This window comes from Poeciliopsis prolifica, unplaced genomic scaffold (genome assembly GCF_027474105.1).
Source record: "Poeciliopsis prolifica strain line A6 unplaced genomic scaffold, Auburn_PproV2 SCAFFOLD013, whole genome shotgun sequence".
In the NCBI taxonomy this organism is placed as follows: domain Eukaryota; kingdom Metazoa; phylum Chordata; class Actinopteri; order Cyprinodontiformes; family Poeciliidae; genus Poeciliopsis; species Poeciliopsis prolifica.
Genome location: NW_026562388.1, coordinates 9,654,594 through 9,681,122, shown reverse-complemented (window position 1 = coordinate 9,681,122; position 26,529 = coordinate 9,654,594). Strand labels below are relative to the sequence as shown.

General features: G+C 37.7%; 4 protein-coding genes across 8 annotated transcripts in view; 1 reads left to right on the top strand and 3 right to left on the bottom strand.

The window, feature by feature from the left end:
- Nucleotides 1-992: 992 nt before the first annotated feature.
- On the bottom strand, nucleotides 993-5,736 carry LOC129365117 (forkhead box protein C1-like). Of its 3 annotated transcripts, none has more exons than XM_055038060.1 (6): nucleotides 5,528-5,736; nucleotides 4,012-4,642; nucleotides 3,314-3,409; nucleotides 2,689-2,715; nucleotides 2,227-2,400; nucleotides 993-1,663 (listed from the first exon to the last, which is right to left on the bottom strand). In XM_055038060.1, exons 2-6 carry the CDS (start codon nucleotides 4,550-4,552, stop codon nucleotides 1,410-1,412), a joined length of 1,092 nt encoding a protein of 363 aa, XP_054894035.1. In that variant the 5' UTR covers nucleotides 4,553-4,642; nucleotides 5,528-5,736; the 3' UTR covers nucleotides 993-1,409. The 3 variants fall into 3 exon arrangements, with proteins under 3 accessions (XP_054894035.1, XP_054894036.1, XP_054894037.1); XM_055038061.1 differs by having other exon boundaries at nucleotides 4,012-4,639; XM_055038062.1 differs by lacking the exon at nucleotides 5,528-5,736 and adding an exon at nucleotides 5,391-5,494.
- A 1,238-nt stretch (nucleotides 5,737-6,974) lies between these two features.
- On the bottom strand, nucleotides 6,975-10,469 carry LOC129365342 (interferon alpha-inducible protein 27-like protein 2A). Its single transcript, XM_055038502.1, has 4 exons — nucleotides 10,406-10,469; nucleotides 9,358-9,384; nucleotides 8,825-8,995; nucleotides 6,975-7,950 (listed from the first exon to the last, which is right to left on the bottom strand). Exons 1-4 carry the CDS (start codon nucleotides 10,413-10,415, stop codon nucleotides 7,751-7,753), a joined length of 408 nt encoding a protein of 135 aa, XP_054894477.1. The 5' UTR covers nucleotides 10,416-10,469; the 3' UTR covers nucleotides 6,975-7,750.
- Nucleotides 10,470-11,003: 534 nt separating this feature from the next.
- LOC129365657 (galectin-8-like) lies at nucleotides 11,004-14,749 on the top strand. The gene is made up of 8 exons (XM_055039003.1): nucleotides 11,004-11,180; nucleotides 11,374-11,462; nucleotides 11,848-12,058; nucleotides 12,138-12,257; nucleotides 12,340-12,366; nucleotides 13,297-13,385; nucleotides 13,593-13,758; nucleotides 13,977-14,749. The coding sequence occupies exons 1-8, from the start codon at nucleotides 11,142-11,144 to the stop codon at nucleotides 14,124-14,126; spliced, it is 891 nt and encodes a 296-aa protein (XP_054894978.1). The 5' UTR covers nucleotides 11,004-11,141; the 3' UTR covers nucleotides 14,127-14,749.
- An 863-nt stretch (nucleotides 14,750-15,612) lies between these two features.
- Nucleotides 15,613-26,529, bottom strand: part of LOC129365389 (palmitoyltransferase ZDHHC14-like) — a 42,447-nt gene continuing 31,530 nt past the window's right edge. The window contains exons 6-11 of one of the 3 annotated variants that reach the window (XM_055038567.1): nucleotides 26,388-26,436; nucleotides 23,651-23,753; nucleotides 22,575-22,684; nucleotides 20,291-20,396; nucleotides 17,002-17,024; nucleotides 16,471-16,628 (exon numbers count right to left, since the gene is read on the bottom strand). In XM_055038567.1, coding sequence (XP_054894542.1) covers nucleotides 16,577-16,628; nucleotides 17,002-17,024; nucleotides 20,291-20,396; nucleotides 22,575-22,684; nucleotides 23,651-23,753; nucleotides 26,388-26,436 — 443 coding nt within the window. In that variant the 3' untranslated portion in view covers nucleotides 16,471-16,576. Of the gene's footprint in view, nucleotides 16,674-17,001; nucleotides 17,025-20,290; nucleotides 20,397-22,574; nucleotides 22,685-23,650; nucleotides 23,754-26,387; nucleotides 26,437-26,529 lie in introns of all 3 variants that reach the window. The other 2 variants (XM_055038565.1, XM_055038566.1) reach the window with 2 other exon arrangements.

Below are 26,529 nucleotides of genomic sequence, written 5' to 3'. Positions count from 1 at the left end.
AACTTTTTGAAATGAATGCCAAAAATATAGATTTTTTTTAATATTGTAATTTTAAGATGCATTTGTATTTTTTTAGATATAACAAAAAGAGAAACGGCAAAGGATAATATAATAGGAAAAACTGAAACAAAACCATTTTGCCTGGTCCTGGTATTGAGGACTTAAAATGATGGATGAATTCTACACTGAATAAGACTTTATTTCTTTAAATTTTGTGTAATAATGTATATTTATTTTATTGAATGCTGCAGTTTTAGCCAGAGCTAATCGTTTTGATTATGTCAATCCCTAACTAGCGACATGAGTTGAAAGTAAATGGGTGTAAAATCTGTAAAGCGCATATATTGTACTCTAAGAATTGTCACTGTCAAACTGTACTGTTACTATCAAATTCTATTATTATGATCATGTGACGGCATGCTGGATTCACAGCACATTTTAGCAGATTAATGTATTCAGAGGTCTCAGTCTTGAAGCATTGGTAAACACTCAGCCTTGTTTGTAAGTCATAGCGAAATATGTCACATCAAAAATGGATGTGACATTAAGTATTTCAATAAAGCTCAATTATTGAAAATTATCTAGCATTTTTAATAATGCTATTGAAAACGCTTTTTTGATAATAGCATTTCAATAATAAAATCCAGAAAGAGGGCTGTTGTTATAGAAACTAAGCAACTATTCAGTTAATATCTTAGTCATCATTTGCTTCCACCTTTTCTCCTTCGTCTCTGATGGGGTTTGAATTGATGCAAAGTTTTAAACCATCAGAGGAAGCTACTCCTCTCCAAAACTTATTCAAATTGTTTAGGTTTTCCATGTTAATCAAAGTGTAAGAGTTCCCAGCTACAGACTTCCTGTGCCACCCATAGCCCCAAATGAATTAGTGTTACTATTGGACTAAGCTCAACAAACTGCATTTTCTGATTTTTGAGGAATCACTGAAAAGGTTGATGACCAACTCTTTTAAGACACACACAATACCGCAAAAGTATATTTAAAAAATTACAAGTTTATTATGCAAGTAATTTAAAAGCAACAAAACAAGATGATTGCTTTAGATTTTGGCATTTTGTCTCATTTCTTGTTGAAACAAAGTCCAACATGAAGGCAAGAAAACATATTAATGCTAAATAGTAGTTAGTTGCATAATGTCCGAATAATTTCATAGTTAGATGATTAACAGTTGTGTTTCAACAATCTTAGAAGTTGTGTAGTGTGAGGTCTCTTCAATTACATAACCAGTGAGTGGTAAATGTAAGGATAGAATGTCAATACTGAGACAACTTGATGCAGAAAGTGAAAAAAGACACCCTAATTATGTGGGGACAAGAATAGGAACATAACTTTTCTAGTTCTTGTTGTTTTTCATCCATCACACTTTTATCTAATCCTTCTTTCTTCTAGTTCTATTTTTTCTTCTTGTGCTCTCCCTCTGACTCCTCTTCCTCCTCGTCATTCTTCTCTTCCTCATCTTTGTTCTGCCCCTCATTCTTCTCTTCCTTATCCTTCTTCTCTTTCCCTTCCTCGTTCTCCTCTTGCTTGTTGGTGTTCCCTGCCACCAGCTCTGCAGCGGCTCCAATGCCAGCTCCAATGCCAGCTCCAACGCCAGCTCCTACGCCAGCCACAGCTGTAGAGGCAGCTGCAGAGAGACCAACAGCGCCTGCAGGAAATGTCAAATGGTGTTCAAATGTGAGATGATGGGAACAGGATGAACTGACTTCATCAAGTCTCCGGACTGAGCTGGTTACTCCATGCAATTAATGCTCTTCTTGAACCAACACATTTTTCTAAAAAGGAAGCTCAAAGTGTAACAGAGTCTTTTGATTCTTGGACCTCTTCATATGTTTACTTCAATCAAATATTTTATCATGTTTCATCTGATGAACAAACTGGAATGACTCATTTTACTTAGATTTCCAAAGAGAAATGCACAGTAACCATTATAGTCATAAGAAATAAACAAAACAGACCCTGGAAACACACAGATGAATACATGTCACCAGCACATGTATGCCAAATACATGGCATACATGTGCTTAATTTACCCCTGTTGGTAAATTATCATCCGGGTAAGAACATAATTTCTATCAAGAACGTTACCTAATCCCACATATGATGTTGGACTGCTACTATTTTGAACAGTACTGAACTTTATTTTGTTTTATTACAGCAAGTAAATAAAACCTGCTGTTTTATTTACTTGCTGTAATCAAATCAAAGTACCTGCAGATTGTAGAATGGCCACCAGGCTTCCTGCTGCCACCCCTCCTCCGCTGCTGATGGCAGCAGCGGACATCATGCTTGCAGCATAGGAGCCCGCTGCTATCCCAGCTGAGGTGAAACCAATGGCCCCCAGAGCAACAGGAGCCAGCGCCACAGCACCGAGTCCCCCTAAGACTTAGAACGAGAAATATTTGACATAAACATGTTAATAAAATACAACAACAAATGGCTAAGAGAAATATAGTTTGTAATTAAATTACAAACTGTTGAAACATAATAAAACATTGATTTTAGAAAACAAACCAAACTGTTTCTGCAGACTAGGTCACAAGATCTATTTATGGTCAGTGATAAACTTTATGATTTTCTTGATCACACACACAACTGTTCTTTCTGTCAGACTGAAAACACCTCAGTATATCAAGATAACAAGGATAAAAAGAAGAAAAAAAAATGTCCTACCTGCAGATCCTGCTATGAAAAGTTTTCCTGAAACAACACCAACATAAAATGTTAGTTTTCACCTGCGGCCAGGTGACTTGTATTAATCAGCAGCAGTTCTACCTCCAGCAGAAATCACTGCTAGCCACAGAAAGTCAGATTGGTGAATCTCGAAACACCGTCTTAATGGTTTTTACTTTAAAGCACCATTAGAAACACCATGTACAAAAACAAAATGGGGATTTTTTTGTAGAGTTATCTTCTGTGAGATGTCTTTCTCCTTAAAAAAACAAAAAACAAAAACTGTGATTCATTAAGATGATTTTGAAAACTTAATCTGATAGGATATGAATAATTTTGGGGTTCAATTTGTATACTTAAATCAGCCAGAGTTTATTGTTGCAGTGCAGTCCTTTAAAGTTCGCAACAATCTACATCAAGCATTAAAGACATCATTATCTATCCAGTTTCAACAGTTCTGTTTTAATAAAGAATTATGATAAAAATGTGTTAATGTGAAAATATAAAAAATATAGCGATATAGGAGATAAACTGGTCCTGTATGATAATATCTGACCAAATTACTTACTTCATGAGCAATATTTTTATATAGATAAAGTCTAGATCATGTAACTTATATCTCTACCTGCTGGCTTTGAGAAGAAGCCTCTATTGCCGCTTCCTAATTGTGACTTTTTATCAGTAGAGTCCTGAGCTGGTGGGTCCTGCTGCTTCTGAGGATCTAAAAAAGAGAAAAAGTCTAAATCAGAGGGAGACCAAGTCTTTCAAATACATGTTCCTTTCTGTGATATTCCCCCTCCACTGTTTACAGGAACAGAGGAAGGGTTACTGTGATTTATTTTCAGATGGATACACAATAATTATCTAAACACAACAACTTCGTGAAAAAACATAAATGTAAAAAAAAAATATTATCAAGAACTTTATTAGAACGAAAATTTAAAATTACATGTAAATTTTGGAGAACTTTTTTTTTTATTAAATGTGAAAACAGATGTCCAAGTAGTATGGTTTTGAAAGTGGAAATATCAGTGGAAAAATCTCTCTGGCTAATCAGTGTCACCTTATAAGTTAACATCTTTTTGAACGTAGCAGGGTTTCATTGTCTTAAGAATTGTGTATTTATCAGTTTCAATAAACATTCATCTATTTGTTTACATAGATGAACACATTTAGTTCTGACACATCAGAACTAAAATACTGTAAGAGAGACTTGTCCCCCATGAAGCCAAAAGTCCCTGTTTCTGAGGGGAAACAAAGTTGCAGCATTATTTAATAAAAAAAAAATCAGGTCACACACACCAGAAGAGGAACTCCTCTTACCATTTTCTCCTTCTGTAGGTGATTCTGCTGGTGTTGCAGCAGTGGAGACTCCTGCTGGAGAACCATTGCTGTCCGTCTGGGACATGGGGGTGTGAGCGTCACTGTCCAGGTGTGCAGGTGATTGAGTATTGACATTGCTGGTTGTATGTGTTGGCTGCAAGGGAGTGTCCTTATCAGGAGGCGCTGAATCCCGGTCTGAATAGATAGGATTAGGACATCCAGACTGACTGGCTGATGTATCTTGTGTTCTTACAGGTGTGGATGGGTCCACACCTGTAATGTCAGCTGCACCGACATTAGAGGCAAGCAACTCACTAATCAGGTCATTCAAGAGATGCAGCTGAGTCATGCCTTCATCCTCCAATGAGCTCAGTTTTTCACTTCTGATGAAGTCAACAATCAGGTTGTACAGTTCTGGTTTGCTTAAAACATCAACATTGTCAAATAAAGATGCAATCTTCTGCAGTTGATCTCTACTCAATGACATAAGCTTTTTCTGGAGGTTGACTATCAGTGCTTGCCGTAGAGTGTTGCTGGCCATGTTGGCGTTTAAAAACGTCTCCTGTTGTCTCAGTGTCAACCTCTCATAACAGGAGACTCAAAATCCTGGACGAGACGTCAGTTCTTACTGCTGCCAAATCAGAGAGAGAGAGAAAGAGAGACAGAGAGAGTGAGAGAGCAAAAGAGAGAGAGAGCTTGTTTATTCTGAGGAGCACTTTTCATGCATACCATACAACCAAACAAGGCCCCCAGTGCTCATTACTTGCAAAAAAGAAAATCAAAACCTTCACAAGTAAAAGAGGAAATAATTAAATTAGAAAGTACACCACATAGTCGCAGGATTGCAATGGCCTGAAGCCCATCTCCAACAGCCAATGGGTGACTGCTTCATAAACTATAAACATCAAAATTATATTTTCCAATCAAAAATCAGCATCAATTAACCTTAAATTAAAAATGTTTACCAGAGAAAAGGCACTACATTTACAAAAAGCTTACATACTTTCAAGGCACATAGTGCCATGTTATAGCACAATCAAGTAACTTACCTTCAGTTGTTAAAGAAATGTTATAGATTAAAAAAAAATGCATGAATTTCAAAAAAAGAAATTTGACTTCTCAGTTCAATAACTTGACATTGGGCCTGTGGCTCTTTAAGAAGATCCAGCTCTTTCTGACAGTTTTCAGAATGTCACACAACATTTCTCCATGAAGAAGCAACAAATGATGACATGATACTATGTATCTTTTTTGCTTCCTGGATCTATTCGCATGCTGTGACAGCCAGGAAACTGTTCAACAAGCACAGTCTTCAGTCAGAGGCCTCTTTAGATTTGTTAAATAAAGCTGAATTGCTGGATGATAAGACATTTAATTACCTGATGCCCTGAGTTGAACCATCGGCTCGAAATAAATATCCAAATTTTCTTCTTCACAACACCAACATATAAAGCTTACAAAAATACACCGATCAACACAATTACTTAGATCTCTTCTAAACTTTAGATGTACTCACCCAAATAAGACGGTTCTTATTTCTGGCTGCATAGTCTATTAGTAAGCTGAACGTGAACTTCTCACAGATATAAATACTCACGCCGAGCTACGTGTGACGCTACTGACGTTTTATTGCGCCACTTCTTGTGTGGGAAAACGAAACAAGAACACTTCACTGTATATGCAAATATGGGTCCAACAGTGGTCCGTCCGTCCCCCGTCCCTTTCTGTCCTTTTCAGGTCCTTCTTCAACAAAACACATGTGGTTGCTCCATTCACTGAACCTCGGAATTAGGACTACTACGTGACAGAAGTCCTTTACCGACAGGAATGTAAATAATAATAATAATAATAATAATAATAATAATAATAATAATAATAATAATAATAATAATAATAATAATAATAATAATAAAAAGGGACAGGAACTTTGAACGCATCATAAAGAAACCGTCGTCTTAAAAAATACTACTACTTCCGGTTTGATTGAGTTTCGATTTTCTTAGCCAGAGGTGGAGAATCCGAAACTAATTAAACATATTTCTACTCAAGTAAAAGCAAAAAGTAGCCAAGAAATTATTCAGTAGTAAAAAAGTATCCCGTAAAACTCAAAAACTGAATTTAACTGATAAGATTTAATGTTTTAATAACCTAATTATTAAAATAACCTAATTATTAAAACAATTACAAAAACGTAAACGTCTAAAATTAGCTTTCTACTTTTGTCATGACTTATGTGCATTTTTTTCATATTTTAGACAAATTAAAAAATATATATATACCAAAAAATGGCAATACATTTCTTGCAGAATAAATTTTTCAGATCCTTTGGTCCTGTATAAGATATTTTACACCAATACCTACAGTACAGGTTAAGGTGCTTCATTAAAGTGATTTCAGTGAGCACCTGTCCTCCAAATGGCGCAGCTGGTTCAGCAGACAGAAAATAACTATAGAATAGCAAAAGCTTATATGTAGAATCACTTTAAGTTTAGAGGGATTTCTGTATCTTATGTATTTTGCCTTAAAATGTTTATCATCAAATGCAATTCATTGTAGTTAGTAGATTATGTGAAATTTTTACAAAATCAAAAGTAAGTTTAGTAAAATTATTCCTAAGAGTAAAAATTACTCCAGTAAATGTAACTACTACAACTGGGATTAATAGGCATCACTATGAATATCTGAGCGACAATGACAGCAAATTTAATCATATGCCTTTTTTTTTTTAACCAGTTATACTCAAGAATTTTTGTCCCAAACTTTATTGGAAAAACAAATCCAAATAATCCTGTTTCAAAAATAAAGTGGAGCAATAGTGTGTTAATCAACTCCTGTGTGTTTCTGTCCCCCGCCCCTCTTGCACTCCGGTTAATCACCCTTCTCCTTTCAGATTCTCTTTTTATCAACCTTTCCTCTACCATCGACTTGAGACTCATCACACCACTACAGGTCAACAACCTTCATTAAACTCTGATCAACTTTAATTGAGGTTATAGGTCATTTCTAATTTGGAAATACATTGAACATGATTATTACTGATAATTGTTACAATTCCCAATAAGTACTACTGCTTCACAGTACTTTACACTGTAGGCTAGTCAAAATTACATTTCCTAATTTCATATAACCTTTTTATAATGTCAAAACATTTTTGTTATTTAGATACTCCTTAAACCTGGACTTCCCTTGGGAGGGAGGCTAAACTCTACTTTACATGACACTCCATACCATTTACCAGAATAAATATTTTTTTTATTCAGATAGTAGGGAATTATTTTTCTTAAATATCTAAGATTCTAGTTACAGTTGAAACTAGAAGTTTACATATACTTATTTGATAAATGTATTCTTCTGGTTTCAACTGAAAAAAGCAAAATCAAAAAAGTAATGTCAAATCTGTAGCGGAAGGCAGTTCAGAAAAAAATAAATACAAATATAGATCCTGTATCACTCCCCTGAATACTCCCAGGGGAATTAATACAAATTTAGTTTTACGTTATAGTCAATTAGAAATCCATGAATAATGTTTCTTCTATTTCACTTTGTATTGATCATCACACAGGGTATTAATATATTTTAAACTTTATGTAAAGAAATTAATGAAAGTTGGTTTCTGTCTTTTTTTGTTTAACTGGAGCATCAATGAAACAGAAATGAGATGATGAAGTGGCTCTTTTAGTTCCTCACCAGTGAAATATGTAATGTGAGGTCACCAATACTGGGAAAGCAAAAATAATAATTAGCGTTTTAACCAGAGAAATAAAGCCCCTGCAGCGACACCAAACAGAATGGCTTGCATTGCTTCCTCCCTTCTTTTTTGTTTCTTTCGTTTCTGAAAGATGTTTGACAGCCTTTCCACTCCAACTCCAATAACGGTTCCAAGAGCACCTCCAATGCTGGCCACAACCGTGTTGGCAAACGCTGTAAAACCAGATGCACCTGCAGGAAAAAAGCCCATACATCAACCAAACAGGATTATTAAAGTTGTAAGGGGAAAAACATAAGCTCTAGTGCAGGTGTGTCAAACTCATTTTCGTTTTGGGCCAAATCAAGATCATGAAGGTTCTTAAAGGGCCGGTTGTGCCAGAACATGTTCAAAAAGCGTGTTCACAAACTGTTAATATATCAATGAATTCTTAAAATTACATAACATTTTTGATAATCTTTTCAGTCCCTTCAGGAACTAATAATGAATGAGACTTTTTATTTACTCGCTGTATAAATCATGGACTATAATCATACATCAACTAAATTCTCAAGAAACTGGAGGGATTGATTGATATAAATTGGCAGTAAACAGATAAAAACTTCATTGATATGATTGATAATATAATATTTAATCACACTTAGTGTTTAGTCTAGTCTGTGGAGGGCCATATAAAAAGCTACGGCGGGCCAGATTTGGCCCCCGGGCTTTGAGTTTGACACATGTGCTCTAGTGGGTTTCTTTTTTTCCTTTGAGCAGAGTTTGCGAAGCTGAAGTCAGGTTACAGTCAACATAGTAGTGTGAACAGCCTCATTAATGCCAATAAAAGTTCACACATTCCCAATTTGAAATGAACAGGAAGAAATGTGTATTTCTGCTGCTTCCTTATCTATGGGCGTTGGAAAAAAGTGCAACATTAACAAACACATTAAGAGCTTAGGGAGTGTTAACAGCTGTATAAAGTTATATGAACTAAATCACTGCTGTTGCTACTACTTTGTAGCTATTGTTTTGAGCAGAACTGTATTTTATCTTGTTTAAAACAGCAAGCATAATTCTTAAAACCAGAATCAAGTCAACTGTAGCGTTGACTACAGTGTTAGATACCTGCAGACTGTAGAATCGCAACCAGGCTTCCTGCTGTCACCCCGCCTCCATTAGCGGTGGCAGTAGCAGACATCATGCTCGCAGCGTAGGAGCCCGCTGCTATCCCAGCTGAGGTGAAACCAATGGCGGTCAAGGCAGCAGGGGCCATGAGCACTGCACCAATTGCTCCTACTGCATGGAAAGCACGTATAACTGATGTTAGAATATATGTTGATATTCCTGTGAGTTTACCAAGAAAATTATTTAATTTGAAGCCAAACAGAACTGATGCTTTATTTCTGGGAAGCTCTAAATGCAAGATGTATCCTGAGAGACCTTTGATAGGTCCTCATCTCATCAGGATGAGATGTAAAAAGATTTTGTCCTTGCACCTGTAATCAGATATTCACCCTATTTTTTTTTAAAGATGCACAAATTGAAAATTAACTTATTTTCAATGGGTTGTAAAACTACATATTACAAATAATATGTGTAGCCCAATTTGTCCTGTTATGGCATGAAGAAACAGACAAACCCGAGCATCTGAAACTTACCTACTCCTCCTGTGATGGCAGCAGATTCTGTTAAAAAAAGAAAAAGAAAATAGAAAATGTAATGTGCAGTAAAATAATAATAGATTCATATACAACTTGTATAATAATATAAATTATTTAAGGAATCTTTGTATAAATTGTATAATTGGTTCTGTATTGGGAATGACAGAGAAAATCCCTGGAGATGATGATGCAAAAAAGGATTTTACATAAAAACAAGAAAATTCTGGATAACCCTGACCATCTTCTTCAGAAGACTGGCAATGAAAATCAGTGCCTTCAGTCAGAGGCTTCTTCAAATTCATAGTAATACAGACATCTACTGCTCACAGCCATCATCATCAGCATCTTAATTAAATAACTTACAACAACATTTAATTTCCCTCTAGAATCAACAAAGTATTTTTGAACTGGAATGAATTGATTTTGAAATGCATAGAAAACAGAAAAGTTCAAATCAAATTCAATTTTATTTGCTACAATTTAATACAATTATTTTGTCACATGAAAATCCCATAAGTCAAAATTAATGCAACAACAATAAAATACCTTTAGGTAAATGAAGTGCTAGTTTACACCTGGAGCATGTGCTCTGCAGCAGGAGTTGCATCTTGAGACACAGACCTGCACCTTTATATTGGAATATACTACAAAATAATCTTTTTTTTTAATCACAATATAAAGTTTCACACAAACAGAAATCTGACAGCTTTTCTGATCGTGCCACACCCACTCCTCTATCTACAGCTTTTTCAGATAGCTGCAGATATCTGAAGAGTCTATCTGCTTTTCCCAAAGGGAAAAGCAGATAGACTTCCTTCCCAAAAGGAAGTCTATCAAATCTGTTGTGGATGTCAGCAGTTCTGATCTGGGTGGACTGAGCAGCGGCTTTGGGTTGAACCTGAACCCGAGTACAACACAGGTCTTGATCGTCTCACGTCTTCAAAATATCGGGAACTCATATTAGTAGCCTAAACCGCTTCTGACAAATAAATAAGGTATCTATATCACCGAAAAGAATAAACTATATTCTGCTCAACACACTTACCAAGACCCATAACTTGCTCTTAAACAGTCTGTTTGTCACCAGCAGACAGAAACCTGTTCTCCCAACCCACGAATGCTATTTTAGACAACTGTTCTAATTTTTGATGCATTCAATGCAACTCGGAATTCTGATATAAAGCAATAAAAACATGTTGCTTGTTGAGGACAAAAAGTCTACATTGATTTTTATTCAATGTAGAACAGTAAACACTTTCTCACATATATATATTAAAAGTATAACAAAGTCACCTTGCATGAACAGCTAATTTCATGTATTTATTTTAGATTGTTCCCAATGCTCTCAAATACAACTTATATACGAGTTATCCTAATAAAAAACAGAGGAGACACGCTCTCCTTTGCCAATATTGTAATTAACATTTCGTCTTTTATTCTTATTTCTTTTTTTGTTGACTGTTTGGCTGCAAAGGAACTTGCTTCAAACTTTTAGCACACATTCAGATTATTTTCAAGCGTATGTGTGCTCTTCTGAGCAGTAGCAGTTGAGCATGGATGAGTAAACAGCAGGACAAAAAAAAAACAAGCCTGTTTTCATATGCAAGCCTGATCACATGGTAGATTGTGCGCATGCGCTGATCGTTGATGGAGTAAATATGGCCACTGGTACCATCAGCTGGTAGCGCAGCAAAGCCCAAAGCTGCCGCTGTTTACTGCAGAAACCACCGACTGTCAGCCGTCCGTCACCCGCTGCTGCTCGTCAGGACACCCGGGGCTCGATGTCTGTGGCCAATGCAAAACACACCGTTCTGGATCCGGTAAGAGGTTCCGTTTATTGTTGGCGTTCACTGCCGTTCCCAATGAACTCTCTTAATTTCTCCGTTTAAGCCGCTTCCGTTCTCATTTGATTAATCGGTCCCGAGTATGAGGGATGTTTTAGCAATCAAATATTAAGCAGAAGCCAGACTATCGGTATAGATACAGTGGTTTTAACTTTACCTTCCTTTTCAGGTGATCCCGTACACTGGTCCCATACCTGGAGGCCTGCATCCAGGGGAGATCATCATCATCCAGGGTACTGTGCCACCAGAAGCTGACAGGTGATTTTTCCAATCAAACTGAGCAGATAGCACTTATAGAGCAGTCTGTTGTGTTTAGAAACATTTAAACTCGAACCTTCTTAGTAGAGCCTTCCCAACTTTCCACACCTATCAGTGATTCTGCCTAAATTAAGAGTATAGTTGAAAACTTGATTTAGTTCAATGAAAAGGGAATTGCAACTAAAGTATGTCAGCCTACTAAAAAGTGTGATGGCACACTGGAGACTATATGCACTCAATATGAGGCCCATGTTGCATGAATTACTGCATCAGTGCAGCATGGCATGGACACCATCATCCTGTGCCACTGCTGATGGATATATTTATATGTCTGAGTGTATGTTTATAACTTAAGCCATGACTTGTGTGTTCGTCCTCTCTGCAGGTTTCAGGTGGACCTGTCAAGCGGCTGCAGCACCAAACCACGCTCAGACGTCGCTCTCCACTTCAGCCCTCGCTTCAGTGACTCCCCATGTGTGGTTTGTAACTCCCTGCTGCAGGAGGAGTGGGGCAAAGAGGAGACGCTCCACCAGCTGCCCTACAAACGCGGAGCCCCCTTCGAGACCATCATTCTAGTAAACAAGAATGGCTTTAAGGTGAAGCAGCCCTTCATCAGCCTGTGTGCTGCTGTAGCTGAAGAACATAAACTAACTGAATGTCTGTCTTTACCTTTAGGTGGCAGTAAATGGTTCTCACCTGCTGGAATACAAACACAGAATTCCTCTGACCAGGGTCGACACGTTTTCTATTTCTGGGAATGTCAGGGTTCACGCTATTGGCTACATCCCAAACTCAGTAACTAACTCTTTTCCAATTTTCTTTTGCGTTCACTCTCTTTTTCTTGTGAATCATTTCTAAACATGTTTTTCTCTTTTAGGCAATATATTCAGAGTCAGGTGATTTGGTGAGTTTCTTCTGTTTTTTAGCAGGTCCATGAAGTTAGAACTTCCATGGTGTCTTATGATGCAATAAAAACTACATCACACGTCCTGAATGTTTATGGGTCCGTGGTCACCCAAGCTTATTTACCATGCTGTAGAGTTTATCACAGTTTATTTGGGCAGGTATTCTCAATGAATCCCACAAATCAATGAAACAATGATGTAAATAAGCTATAGTTACTATGGTGTTGTGTGGTTATTAATTCAATTTTGCAAAGTTTCATCTTCATGCTACTTTTTTTTTTTTTAACACCTAGTCTAAACTCAATGATCAGTTAATACTATCAGCTGATTTCATAAAGGGTATTTTTGTCGTTTTGTGTATCAACCGTAGAAGACGGTGTCATGCGGTCGATCACGTTCTTCACTAAGACAGGAATTTCTGTTGACTCATCGCTCAGTCACTCTCAGCAGCTGACTCGGTCACCCTTAATCTAAAACTCTGAGAATACAGACCCTTAACGTTATATTTGCAATATTTGTAAATAGCGGATGCTCTGTGCATCCGGAAAGGATTCACAGCGCTTTGTTTTTCCTTATATTACAAACTTATTTCTAATTGTAATAAATTAATCTATTGCCTAAAAATTCTACACACCAAATACCCCATTGTGACATTGTGGAGCTTTTTGAAATTTTTGCAAAATTATAAAACCAGGAAATCACATTTATTCACAGCCTTTTAAACTTTTTTTCCACATGTTATAATGGAGCCTTTGTATGAAGAATTTTGAGACATGACGTCAGTATAATTTGCAATAAGAATGTGACATAAAATGAAGGAAGCGCTGTGAACACCTTATATATGCACTACTGTATTCAGCTCAGTCATAGAAGATCATGTGACAAACTTGGGAGAAAAATAATAGTGAGAGTTAATGTTGTTGTTACAGGGTCTTCCTTACAAAGGCAGTATTCTCAAAGGACTGAACCCAGGACAGCACATCACAATAAAAGGACAGGTCAGCATGTACCCTCACAGGTAAACAAATGATTGATAATATGTAAATGTATTCAAATTCTCTGAACTTTTCATTCATCACATTACAATTATGTGATAACATTCTATGGAATAATACAAATTGTGTAATGTAGCTAAATTATTTTAGTAAGATTTTTCTTTTCTTAATCTAGTATCCATCACATTCTATGAAAAAGAAATATACACATATTTTTACCTGTGTTCCAGTTTCACAGTCAACCTCTGCAACAGCAAGACGGAGAACATTGCTCTCCATCTGAACCCCCGCATGAAGTCAGGCGTGTTCATCAGGAACTCGTACCTGGACGGATCCTGGGGTCAGGAGGAGAGGGAGCTGCCCTTCTTTCCCTTCTCGCCGGGCGAATACTTTGAGGTAGGAGAAACCAGCAACTTTCAAGATTTTAGAGATGCACAAATTAGATTTCCCATTTTTACCTTAATAGCTGTCATTGAACACATTTACATTACAAATTACGACAAAATCATTCACCGACGAGAAGAAAAAGTGACCCAATTCTGGTCAGTTCATCTTTGAACTTTCACCTCGGTGCATTCTGGATTAGTATTCCTCAACATTTCTTCCCTCTCCAGATGCTCCTGCTCTGTCAGCCCCATCAGTTCAAGCTGGCAGTGAACGGGTCACACCTGTTTGAGTTCAGACACCGGGTGCAGGACCTGAGCAGTATCGACCAGCTGGAGATCATGGGAGACCTGGAACTCAATGATGTGAAGTTATGGTGACTCGAAGCCAACGCGCTGTTGGTCAGGGTTCAGTTAGCTTCCAGTGACCCACATGATAGACGTCAGGTTTGAATTTCAGGTCTAAGCTAATCTCAAACTGTTAGCGAGGTTGATGGGGTTCGTCTTTGTGGTACTGACTGGACAGATTTATGGATGACAGAAAATAGGACAAACGTATTTAAGCACTTAAGCTTAGCTTATAATTTAAATTATATGCAGGTTTTAAACTGAGACAATGAATATTTGTTTTTTGGTGCAATGTGCAATACAGAAAAAAAAAAAACATCTGTGTAACTAATATCTTTGCACCATCATTGTGCACGATTGTATTTTACATTTCATTAATGTATTTTGTCAAAAAACAAATTTTCTAATTTAAAAGAGCCCATTCTTTATCCTTTTCAAATAAACTTAAATTTCTGCAGAAATATCAGATGCATTTCATATAAACCTTCATGTGAAGACAACCAATATTAAAGTGACTATTCAAAATCTAATATCTATTAAGTTAAAAATAAATATCAATTCTGGATTGTCTGTATTGCCTTCTGTAGTGAAGAAGAGAAATGGCTCTTGTATCCTCTGTGGTTTTATAAATAAAAGTCAACAGAATGTCTTACTGACATCTTGTATTCTTGGGTTTGAGTTTAAGCTATAAAAAGAACAGCTGCTGCCTCACAACAGCACAACTCTTCAGTTGTGTGACTTTACCACAAACTATAAGGTCTAAGGTGAACTTTGTTTATCTTAATACATGTTTACTAACCAATTCTGAACTCAGACTAGCAGAAATGTTAATTTTGAAAACACTGCAGATCTGTGAAACTCAGACTTTGACAGAAAAGAGGGACCACAAGGACAAAGAAGAAAAAAAAAAACCTCTCTATATATAAGACACAAGCACATAAGGTCACAACATTTTGACAGAGAGATTAAAGTATGGAAATAATGTTTGTCACCCAGACCTGGCTGTGAAACAGTGAACGTTCATATTTCTTTAGTTTGTAAGACAGAAGTGATGAAGGATAAAAAAACAAGAATTAATGGGGTTCGTCTTTGTGGAACCAAAGTTATAACATTTAGAAAGCGTGCCAGGAAATTCAAATCTTTCTCTCTGGTCTGTCCATATTTACCCAGACCTGGAAAAAAAAAACTGAACTCAGTATCAAACTTCTCCAGAAAGCAGAACAACCAGAAAGGAGAGCCAACAGATGCAACAGGCTGACCACAAGGTGTGCACGCAGCAGACATGACTTTCTCACTGATCCTGAGGTTGGACTCTGAGCTGAAAGGGAACATCTCTTTATTTGACCCTGCTGACGCAAACGCTGTTACCTGCAGTACGTCTGATCAACCACAAAGTGGCAGCAGAGAGGAAATAACTTCTTACCTTCCTCTGGAAACTACTGGAAAAAGATCTTAAAATGAGTGGGCACAAGACAAACTCACCATACACACTCATACTTTCAATTTATATGCACTAGAATCTGGTAAAAAGTTGGTGTTTTATTAATATCCACAGGAAATATAATTTGTAAGAGTTGTAGTAACTATGGTACAATACAACAGTCTTTGATTTCTTTTACATAGAAAAAGCAGGATGATATGCAACATAATGACATAAACCATCACAATGCTGAGAATAAAGGCAGGAGACATGGTCAGATCAGCAACAGGCAAGTCGGTTCAATATTATTTAACAAAAATCCGGACCGATCCAGTGGCAGAAATGCAGCTTTCTGACCTGAAGTGTTGAATCAGTTCCTTTGTTTTTGCTCGAAATGGCTTACAGACGTAGATAACGCTTTGAAAAGCAAAGTCCAGTTTGCAGATAATCAAATTAAAGTTGTCTAATCTTCCCTTGAAGTACAAAATAAACCCAACAGTTTATCTCTGAGTTGTCGCACACAAGCTGTAACTTTTCTCTCAGTTCCAGCAGACAGGTTTGGCAACATGATGGCTGAGAACACGTTTTTCTTCACTTCAGATAGCTTTAACACAGTTTCTAGCAGCGGAGTCTGTAATTCAAGAGGAAGTGAGCCAATACCAAAGCAGCTCAGGAGAGTTTTAAGTCTCCCACTGTCAGACAGAGCTGAGCTTCACCAACCCCCTGACAGAGTCCTCGTGTAGCGAGTCTTGGCTGGCCGGGTTGTAGAAACTGGCCTGCACGGTGTGGCTGTGGCCCAGTGGGCTGCCGCAGTGAAGCATGCCCGGTGGTGACGGCACTTCCTCTGGCGTGAGATAGTGGTGGAGGGCTGCCTGTTCCTGGAGGGGATGCGTGTGGTTTAGTGTGTGTCCGTGGATCGGCAGCATATCTGCGGCCTCGTGGCAGCTCAGGCTGGGGGTGGATGTCGGCGGGGTTGGCTGGCCAAGGGGTAGCGAGGTGCAAGGCCCGCCTAGCGTGAGGGAGGACCGGGCGGGCAGAGATGTCCCGTTTTCAGGGGAAGACGTTATGATGACTGGCTCGCTGCTTTGCTGCTGGAGGAGGGGGGTGGCGGCAGCCTGCAAAACGAATTTGGTGCTCTGAATGCACTGGTCTTGATCACACTGAGGAAAAACAAAGCAGCAACATGCAAGGAAAGTGGCGGGGGTGTACAACGCACAGAGACAGACAAGATACCAGACAGATGACAGGAGAAATGAAGGAAAGCAGAAGATGAAGGCAGAGGTGATTGGATAAGAGGGAGAAAGAGAAATAAATGTTAGTAGTCTGGTTAGAAATGCAGAAAACACAAAATAGAAACCCCAAAGACAAAGCAACTCAATCCCCACTTCAGTTGGTGTAATTATCAGCTAAACAAAGGTGATTGCCCTTCATCCCACAGCACTCAAGAGACCTAACGAAAAGAGCAAAGGTCAGGCCTCAACTGCTCACCTTTCTGTCTCAATGTCACTGACCTAAAAAGAACAGAAGACACTTGTAACTCCAAAACAGCTGAACTACAATAGAGTGGTTTAGATCAAAGCATGTTCATCATTCTAGTTAAAGTACAGACATAATAGGCAACAATTTCAGCTCCAATGTGTAAATTGAAGATTTACCCCAAAAGCACCTTTAGCTCTTACCTTAACAATAGGTCAGTATTTATTTTCAACAATAAATTGAAAAATAAATGGACTTCACAGTATTTGTATTTTTTATTTGTTAACAAATTGACACAGCCATGTACATTTGTTTATTCACTACACAATTATGGACTACTTTGTGTTATTCTTCACACATGAAATCCAAACAAAATACGGGCAAGTTTGTGGTTTTTAAGGTTCTGAAAAGTGCCGCATCCTATGTGCAATACATAAACCTCACTCTGCTGTGTTTGCACCTTTAAAGTAGAAAAAAAAGAGTCAAACATCACTTAGTTTTACTTTGCTTAAAAACAATATTAACCAAGCACCTCAGCACTTTCCCTTAGAAGGAATCGACAGAACAAGAACGGACAAGACTGCTCAGACCAGCCTTGAACTGCAGGTGATCCAGAGAAAATGTGTTTTGGTTTGCTGACATGCAGCCATGATGACACAACAAACGTTTATATTTAAGAACTTAAGCTTCTATTTATGGTTCTATTCTGCATCCTAACTTCACCCAGTTTCACCGATTACCCTTGGAAAATGGCATAACACACACCTCTGCCAGAACTACAAACCATAAAATTTGTTTTTTCTAAATTAGTTTTTTTTTTTTTTTACAAGAGTACAAATTCAATATTTCTACTACTGTAATTTAAGACCTAGTACCACTAAATTGCCTCCATTTAATTAGAAATACAAAATATAATATTTTCAAAAGACCTCGCAGAAACCCTGTGGTGCAATATGTTTGTTCCCCATTTATTTACTTACTTATTAGTTTGTAGTTATTCAATTTAAAAAGGTCTTAATACGAGACAAGCCTCACAAGTCTGATGTTTATCTCCCATTTAGGTTTTCTAAATGGAAGATAAATACTTCATAGAGTCCTGCCTGAGCAAGAAACGAGGATTAAAAACTGTTCCTTTCTGAGTGACATTTTTCACTAGAGATCTGTTATTATGGCAAAGAAAAAGTCATGCAACTGAAGGAAGGAAATTGGGTGGTAAAACTGAAAATAATGTGGGTTTAACAGACTCTCATGGTGAAATGATCAACACGGAAATAGTGGTTGACCACATTGATCTCTGGGTGTGAGAGGAAGAGGAAGGAAGAAGGGTGAAAACTGATATAAACAACAGTTTATTTCCATCTGACTCAGAGCTTGTAGATGTTTAGATTCTATCTAATTAAAGACTGGAGGCAATGTTCAGACGGCGACACAAAGATGTGCTTAGGCCTCTCCTGAACTGAGGTGGATCCAGAACAGAGGGGTTTGTTATCAAGGTGTGACGTGCCTTCATATCATCCATAGTTACCATAGCAACAGCTTAAAAGGCCCCTCTCTGTATGGCAGGCTGTCAGGCTTCTGAGCAGCTTCGCAGACAAAACACATCACAAGGAAGCAGAGCTTTCATCGCCAGACCAATGGAAACATCCAGATGCGTTTTGAAACTCCGCTAAAAATGGCAAGCCCAACATGCGACAAAACAAGGGGATATATGCGCTTTGTTTACTTGCCTCCAAACACATCTTGGCGTTACATAATAGAAGTGAACAATTGTATGGATGACTGGGAAGAACTTTTGTAATCCGATGCAAAGGTTTACATGCCAGCTATAGCAGACAGATTGCTGTTATTTCTGGATGCGTTAATGTAGGGGAATGCACCTTCGGCTTTCCTCCCAGCACACACTTCTGATGTCAAGACAGCTCACACACATGTAAAAGCAAGTATGATGAGGTCAAGATTGGTGAGAACAAAGAGGACGACCGTAGTGCACAGTGGAAGAAGTGAAAAGGCGAGGTTGCAATGTGTGAGGTAAACAACGGTTGTCTCCATTCACGCGTCAGACACAGAGGTTGCCTGAACAACACCAACTACATTCTCCCAGGCTGATGCTACTTTAAAGAAAAGGGTTGTTGACTTTTGGAGCACAATGGACCGACTCATTGTCCAGCTCATGTCGCTCTGCAATGTGGAGATTTTCAGCGTGGTGGCAGGGAAAAAAAACAGAAAAGAAAACACTCAGCACTGCTTCTGTTGACCTAATTTACAAGCAACACTGAGCGTCTCCTACTCAGCTGAAATTATTGCTGACTTGGTCGCTGGAATCCAGAGCAAAACCATCAATTTAAATCTAGAGCGAAACAACAACTAGATTTACTTTCTTTGACGTGAGCAACACAGATGAGTGGAGTTCGTTGTGTGGTGGGTTATTTAAAGAAATTAACCACATGTGGACACCGTTACCTTTATGAAATGTTATCATGTACCCTTCAAACCTCAGTGTGTTGCGTTAGGATTTGTGTCATAGCTTAACACAAAGTAGCGCATCATTTTGAATTGAAAGAAAAGGCATGCATCAATGTATAAAATACAATAAAAATATCTGAGGAATATTTGCATTATATACATTGTAAAACAACTTTTTGCGGCAATTACAGACACAAGGTCTGAGCAATTCTAATAAGTATATGCTTTGATCTAAACCAAAATCAACAAACCAGAGGCATTTTTGCCTTTGGTTCAGCTAAACATAATGTGCTCAGAAGTGACAGGAATCTGAAAAAATAGCTTCATTATTTTTTTTACTTGTATCCATGTAATGAAGATTTAGATTTTTCAAGCAAAGAACAATTTTATTCTTGTTTTCAAATATTTTTCTTCAAAAGAATATTCAATCCTTAAAAAACTATTTACACAATTAGTGTCATTCTTTGTGGAAATGTTGAACATATTGCTTGAAAACACCTTATAAAAAACACTGAAGTTAGGATTTATTTTTAATCATCTTCACATTTTAAAATTCAATTATTTGACCAGAGTTACCGAGAAGGATGGGACTAAAGCATCACATGCAGTTTGCAGCTGTGCACAACAGAGATTAGAAAAGATTTGTTCAATTGAAGTAGTGAGATGGTAAGGGGATCCCGTATTCACCTCTGCTCCATTTTTGACAAAACTCTGCACTTAAAGCAGCTGAGCACAACTGTATAAACATCAACATCAACTGGTGAAACTCAAGTCTGTATTTTTCACTTTTATTAAATCTCCCTGAGGAAACAAAAGGGGTCTCAGGTCTGTGTCTTACCATGTGGCTTTGCTGGGACTGGGTGGCACCATAGGTGGTGATGCCGTTAGTCGGAGGTGCCATCTGTGGTGCATCTGCTTCGACGAAGCCTCGTCTGTCAATGAGACTGCAGAGAAATGCAAGAATAGATGAGCAAAAAGTCTTCATTCACAAACATAACACAGCAAACAGCATAACAGAGCAACACGATTTCAAGATGACCTTTATTAAAGCCATGGTAATTTAACAAGACATTAAAGTTAGATAAACTGTCACGGCTCCTTCAAGGTGGAGAGAATTATGACAGGTCAAATGACCCTTTACATGCCCACACTGTAAATACTTTGATGCATAAAGCTATGCACAAACTCTATTATTCAAGTCCTGACCAAGAGAGAAACTGAGTGAGTGCAGACCCCCATATTTCCACCAACAGAGATCCATAAAACCAGAACTTGGCGATAAATCACTGCAGTCCTGCAGTGGGGCAGTGGAGTGAATCATTGTTTCTGTCCCATCGTTAATGCTGTAGAGCCCTGACGCGGCTGCTTAGACAACTACCTGCTGAACTCTGGCATGCACATGCACATGTGAGAGCTAATGGGCTACATGCAGCAAACGGAGGCCATTTATCAGCCAGACAGAGGTTGATCAGATACAGAGTAATATCTAGCAGACAAACATGTAGCTAGAGAGATGTTAAACAGCACAAAAGGGAAAATCATTTCACACAAGGAAGTCTAGACAGACAGTTTCAGGGGGGCTGAGCTGGCTGCAGGGAAGAACGATTTCTGATTCTGAGAAAAACAACTAAAAGGAGAACGCAGCAGAAGCCTGAGTTGCGCTTAAAGGCACCATTCTGCAGAGAATGCTACACAACGATCTGCGCATGAGAACGTGAGAGGCGGTACTACTTGCTTGGACTTTAGGTGAAGGGAGACATTCCCATAATACCGTTAGATCCAGCTGCACGGTGCCTGTGGCCACAAACACAGACACAGATGCCCAGATGGCAGCCACCTGTGCACTGAGGACTCTCCTCACCACCCACGGGAATCATTACTGGAGATTTATTGCTAGAGACGGCCAGAGCACAGTGCACCCAAATGGCTTTTTAGGAAAGTCTCTAAAAGCCTTCAACAGAACCTTTCTTAGTTTGCATTATGATGTGGGCAACTATGGATACATTTATATGACAAATTTATTACAGAACTACAAAGTCTTGGGTGTTTTTAGTAATTTTACAACACCTTCAGCTTTTCAAGGATTCAGATTTTTGTCACAAACCACTGAGATAAATTACCAAAGGGAGCTTTTACATCCCTGTGTAAGGTTCTGGATTGTTTAGCATCCAATTCTAGTCACTTCCTTCTCCTCACTGGATTAATAATTGTAAATCTTTACCCAATGAACTCAAATTCAAGGTGGAGACCTTGCCATCTCTACTTTTGTCCTGGATGATCACTACAGGATGCACTGACAGCAGAGTTCACTGATTCAAAACCAAGTGTGTCACTCCTCTGCAACTTTAAGCTGTGCTTTTTCTTTTTGTTTTCATATACCTCAGTTTTAGACATCAAAACAAATATAAGGTTAAAGAGAGCTGAAATGAAAAAGTTGCATACATGATTGCTTATGCTCTTTAGGAACATAAAAATGCAGTAAATGAAAATTTGTAAAAAAAAAAAAAGAAAAAAAAAAGGGAACAGCAGGCAGAAAAGACTCTCAATGACAGGTATCTGTTCAGTTAGTGCTCAGTAATCATGGAAAGGCCACCAAGAACCACAGCTTCAAAGAAATGTGAAAGGTTGTTCAAACTACTGAAGCAATGAGGACATGAGAAGTGCTTAAAGTCACATGGAGAGGAAAACATAGCTGTGACAGCTGGCTCGTAAATGACCAGAAAAAGGATGAAATCTAACAAGTCTAAAAAGCTTTGATCTTGGATGTGGTTAGAATAGGCCTGAAATTGTTTACACTCTTCCTGTGTCGTCTTTGCTAAGTTTAGAAAAGGCTGCTGGGAGGCTCATTTCAAAGAAGTTCCTCACATCAAACAGTCTTAACGGACCGTTTCAAAGTTGGCCTCTGGAGAAAACTAAAAATTACAATGAGAGGAAAAAGGAGTTAATTATTTCAGTAAAAAGAGGAAGAAATATATAAAATAAGACGGAGTAGGATCTCAAATTCCAGGACAGAGGGGTTGCTAAATATTATGTCTCTGTTATAATGTTTATGTTATGATGTGTGCATCTGGAAACTTGCAAACAAGCTCATAAATAAAAACACATCAACACACTCGTCATACCTTGGCGGCAGGGGTCCACAAAGCGCCACACAGCAGTTAGTGAATATATTGCCAGAGCTGTAAGGGTTGTAGTTGTCCTTCCCTCTTTTAGAAGACCACGACCCTTTTATCTGGAAGAAAGGGAACATCTTAAACAAGCAGGCATTTAGAGTCATGTCCAAACAGAACATGTGATGCAATGTTGTATGTGCCACCAACACTAAAAGTGTTGGTGACGCATACAGAGTTCAATAAGTATCCTCCACCTTATTAACAATATGCAGTGGCGAGCAGAATGGACTGCACCAAGCTGCGATAACATTTTCTCTGCTCTGAGTTGAAAAGAATCCAGAACTCAAGCTGTGTGCACGTTCACAGTGAGCTTCAACAAACTATTTTCCTCGTGGAGCCTATCCTACGGCAAGGTTACCCATGTCAAATGAATAAACACAAACTAAGGATACATTTTCAGAAGGACTTTTGCATAAAACATGAGTTTTTACGCTTTAAATAACAAGTTCCCAAATGTTTCAGACTCTGGCACCTACAATAGAGGAGGAACCCTGTTGTATCCAGGGGTTGACACCAGAAACATAATCAATTATTAATAGATTCTATTTATTCTTTTGGGAGGACTCATTTATTTTTTTTTATAACAGATCTGGGTACATCCAGCCATTTTAAATCTGCCCATATAAATATATATATGTATAAATATACATAGGTTATATATATATAAACATAATTCAGAACACAATTCCAAATATCCTACTTTGATTTAGAAAAAAACGGCTTTTATTTTGAGTCCTGTTTAAAAGGCAGTGCTACCAAATACTAGAGATTGTATGGAATAAATATAAAAATTCACTAAACTATATCCCGTTATTTGTACATATAGCAAGCAGAAATAATGTTGGTAAACAGAAAAGGTTTAGTCAGCTTTAATTTCAGACAGTGGGTGTCCACTCCTATCTTATTTCAATTTAAAACTTAATTCATCCAAAAACATAAACCTAAAGAGCAAAACATTTTTACTTGTGATTGATCATAAATCACCTTGAATAAATTTGTAAAACTCATTCAACGTTCATACTCACATCTTCATTTGTGGTCTGATTGGAGCTGATCAGGTAGGTATGGAAGCCTGAGAGGCCCACTATGGACCAGACAGAGAAAAAACACACCACCACCTCCAGCACAGTGACACCATCAAGGTCAAGGAATCATTTGTAAAAACACTATGGACGACAAAGTTAAAAGCTCATAGACTGGAACATAACAGACCCATTTGGAGCCAAGATGGACTATAAAAATGCAGCTGTAGCAAAGAGTATACTGACCTACAGCCGCAGGGCCGACCATTTGCCAACACTTCCCAGTTAACAGTTCATTTGGCACTAGTTGTAGAGCGCAGCTCATTTCATCTGCTCACTTGAGAGCCCACAATACATCAACACTTGGAGAAAATCATTTCATATTAACAGAACTGACTGACAAAAACCCCTTAGGACATGTACTACATCTTAGGACAGTCTCTGTAAGAGTGTATTTTATTCTGAAAAGACACAAAGATTCAGATCGTACTAGCACATAATTTATTATCTCAAAGAAGTGCCTGAGGTGGTTACTCACAGACATGGAGTCTGTACTTTAAAATCCTTCAAAACTCAATTAATCTTTAACCTTGTTTTTTTCACCCATCAATATCTTCCCTGTAAGCAAAGTCAAAGCACATCACTAATTTATTGTCACAAAGAATTGTTCTGATACTATAAACAGTCATTTTTCCTTTGGCAGGACATCATCAGGTTAGCAAACTTTCTGCCAGAAAAAAAAAAAGTTCTTAATCAAGCACAGAGAAAGGGGATATTTAAATGTTTAAACATGCTGTTTACTGCATGTCGTTAGGAGTGAATAATTTATGCACCTGGATAAGCTCAACAGCCCAGATCAGATGGATGGGGAATCCTTTATATCCTACATTGAAAAGAATATATCCAAGTCCTCATTTCTTCTGCTCTGGATAAACCTGGCATATATTTTTGTTTTGATTTAAAGGCAAAACAGCTTTTTATAAAACTTCCACAGAACAGCTTGCAAAGATTTAATTAAAATGGCAACGATTTACAACTAAAAGTTAATTCCATATGGGATGAGGAGAAACTTTGCTGCAATTAATTGTTTGGATCTTACAGAGTTTAAGAAAATATTTCCTAAATGTTGCATTAAGTCTTATATTATTGTTAAGAGAGAAAAGCTAATGAAATTAATGTAGAAAACAAAACAGAGTTGCTTGTGTTTGTTTTTAGTAATATGAAAAAACAATAAGCAGATACCGGTTGCTCAAATAGGCATTATAACAGCATAAAGTTAATAGGGAAGCAAAAATAATTGCAATTGATTTAGAGTAACTGGAAATATATCAGGAAGATGATGAAGGTGTAGACAAAGCTAAGTATGGCTGCCATAAATGTAGTAGGTACTAAAATGGAAACAAAGTTACACAAGAAAAGAAAAAAAAACATGTTACCCTAGTGAAAATAACACTCACATTCAGTATGTAGCATTTTTCAAATTAGATCTAACAAGATATTTAATTCAGGATGTTTTAGAATAACAAAATCTGTTGCAACTTTTAAAGAAAAATCTTGCTGACTGTCAAACAAACAGAACATACAGCAATGTAAAGACAGTAGTTTGTTTCCAATCAAGATAAATATTTTTAAACTTTGAAGTCTGAATCTAAAATTATTTTAGAGGAAAAAATTTATTATTGGTTGTTTATCAACCACAAGTCCTCTCCTGGTTGGCTGATCAGGTCTTTCTGATGTCCCCTCCCTTGAGAGCTCTAGATCCTAAGACTCAATCTCCATCAACACCAAATTTATTTTTTAATAAAACTGTGCACGTCTGTGACATATACCCTGGACGTGCTTAGAGTGCTTCCTTCAAATCCAACTCAATCCCACCCTTAAAGGGAGATACCATAAAGACACCCAGACTACTGACTCAAGCAGAGGTTTTGAATAAAAAAGCAGCAGCTTGAACCAAGATTTCCACACTAGTCAAGCTGTAGATAGCAGTGAGGTAACCACAGCACAGATGTTTCTGTAAATGAGACCACAGCCCAATTTCAGGTCATATAAAACACTCTTCAGTTCTATTCCTGCTGTTCTGGTGCTTAAAGCTGATGAAGCAAATGACTTTGAAGCCTTGGTCATCTCCTGTTTTAATTTACCTTCTTAAATAAATATAAAATGATGCAGTCATCAGGAGGTTTGATTCCCATCCCTCAGACATCTGCTCCATGTCTTCCCCATTTCTGTCTTTGCTCGTTTCCTATTAGATCACTGCTAATAAAGACTCCCAACATCACAAGAAGAGTTCAAAATCCCCTTAATCATAATTTAAGAGGACTGGCACCTCTTAAAACAATAAATATGATGTTTATTCTATGGAAGCTGCAAAGCCAGTTATTTCTGGCATTGGTAAAATGTACTGTACTGTAATGGATACAGGAGATCAAACTGTATGCATTGGCATAAATAAAAAAAAACAGCTGCAAAGTACAGTCAATAATTTAAAATAGATCCGATCAGTCATCTTCTTTATATTTTTGGCATTTAGTGCAAAATAACATTCTACTGGTTTTTTTCCAGTGGATTAGAATTTTCTTTGCTGCTTGGTTAACCTATGGAACTGCAGAAAACCCTTTTTATCAAAAGTGTTAGAATTAGCAGTATTAAGGCAATAATCAGACAAAATCAAAGAAATCCCTCCTATAAAGCAGATATTCATCTGCTCACACTGTTCAGGGTTTGGCAAAAAGGATATCTTGCAGGACTTTCTTTCAGTGCAGTGAGGAATCCTTTTTGATTTGAACCTGTGAACACAGAAAAGCACTTTCTGTTAGACATTTAATGCAGTTGCCTTTCTTGCGCATGTGCAAAAGCTATGGATGCAGTGCTCACTTACA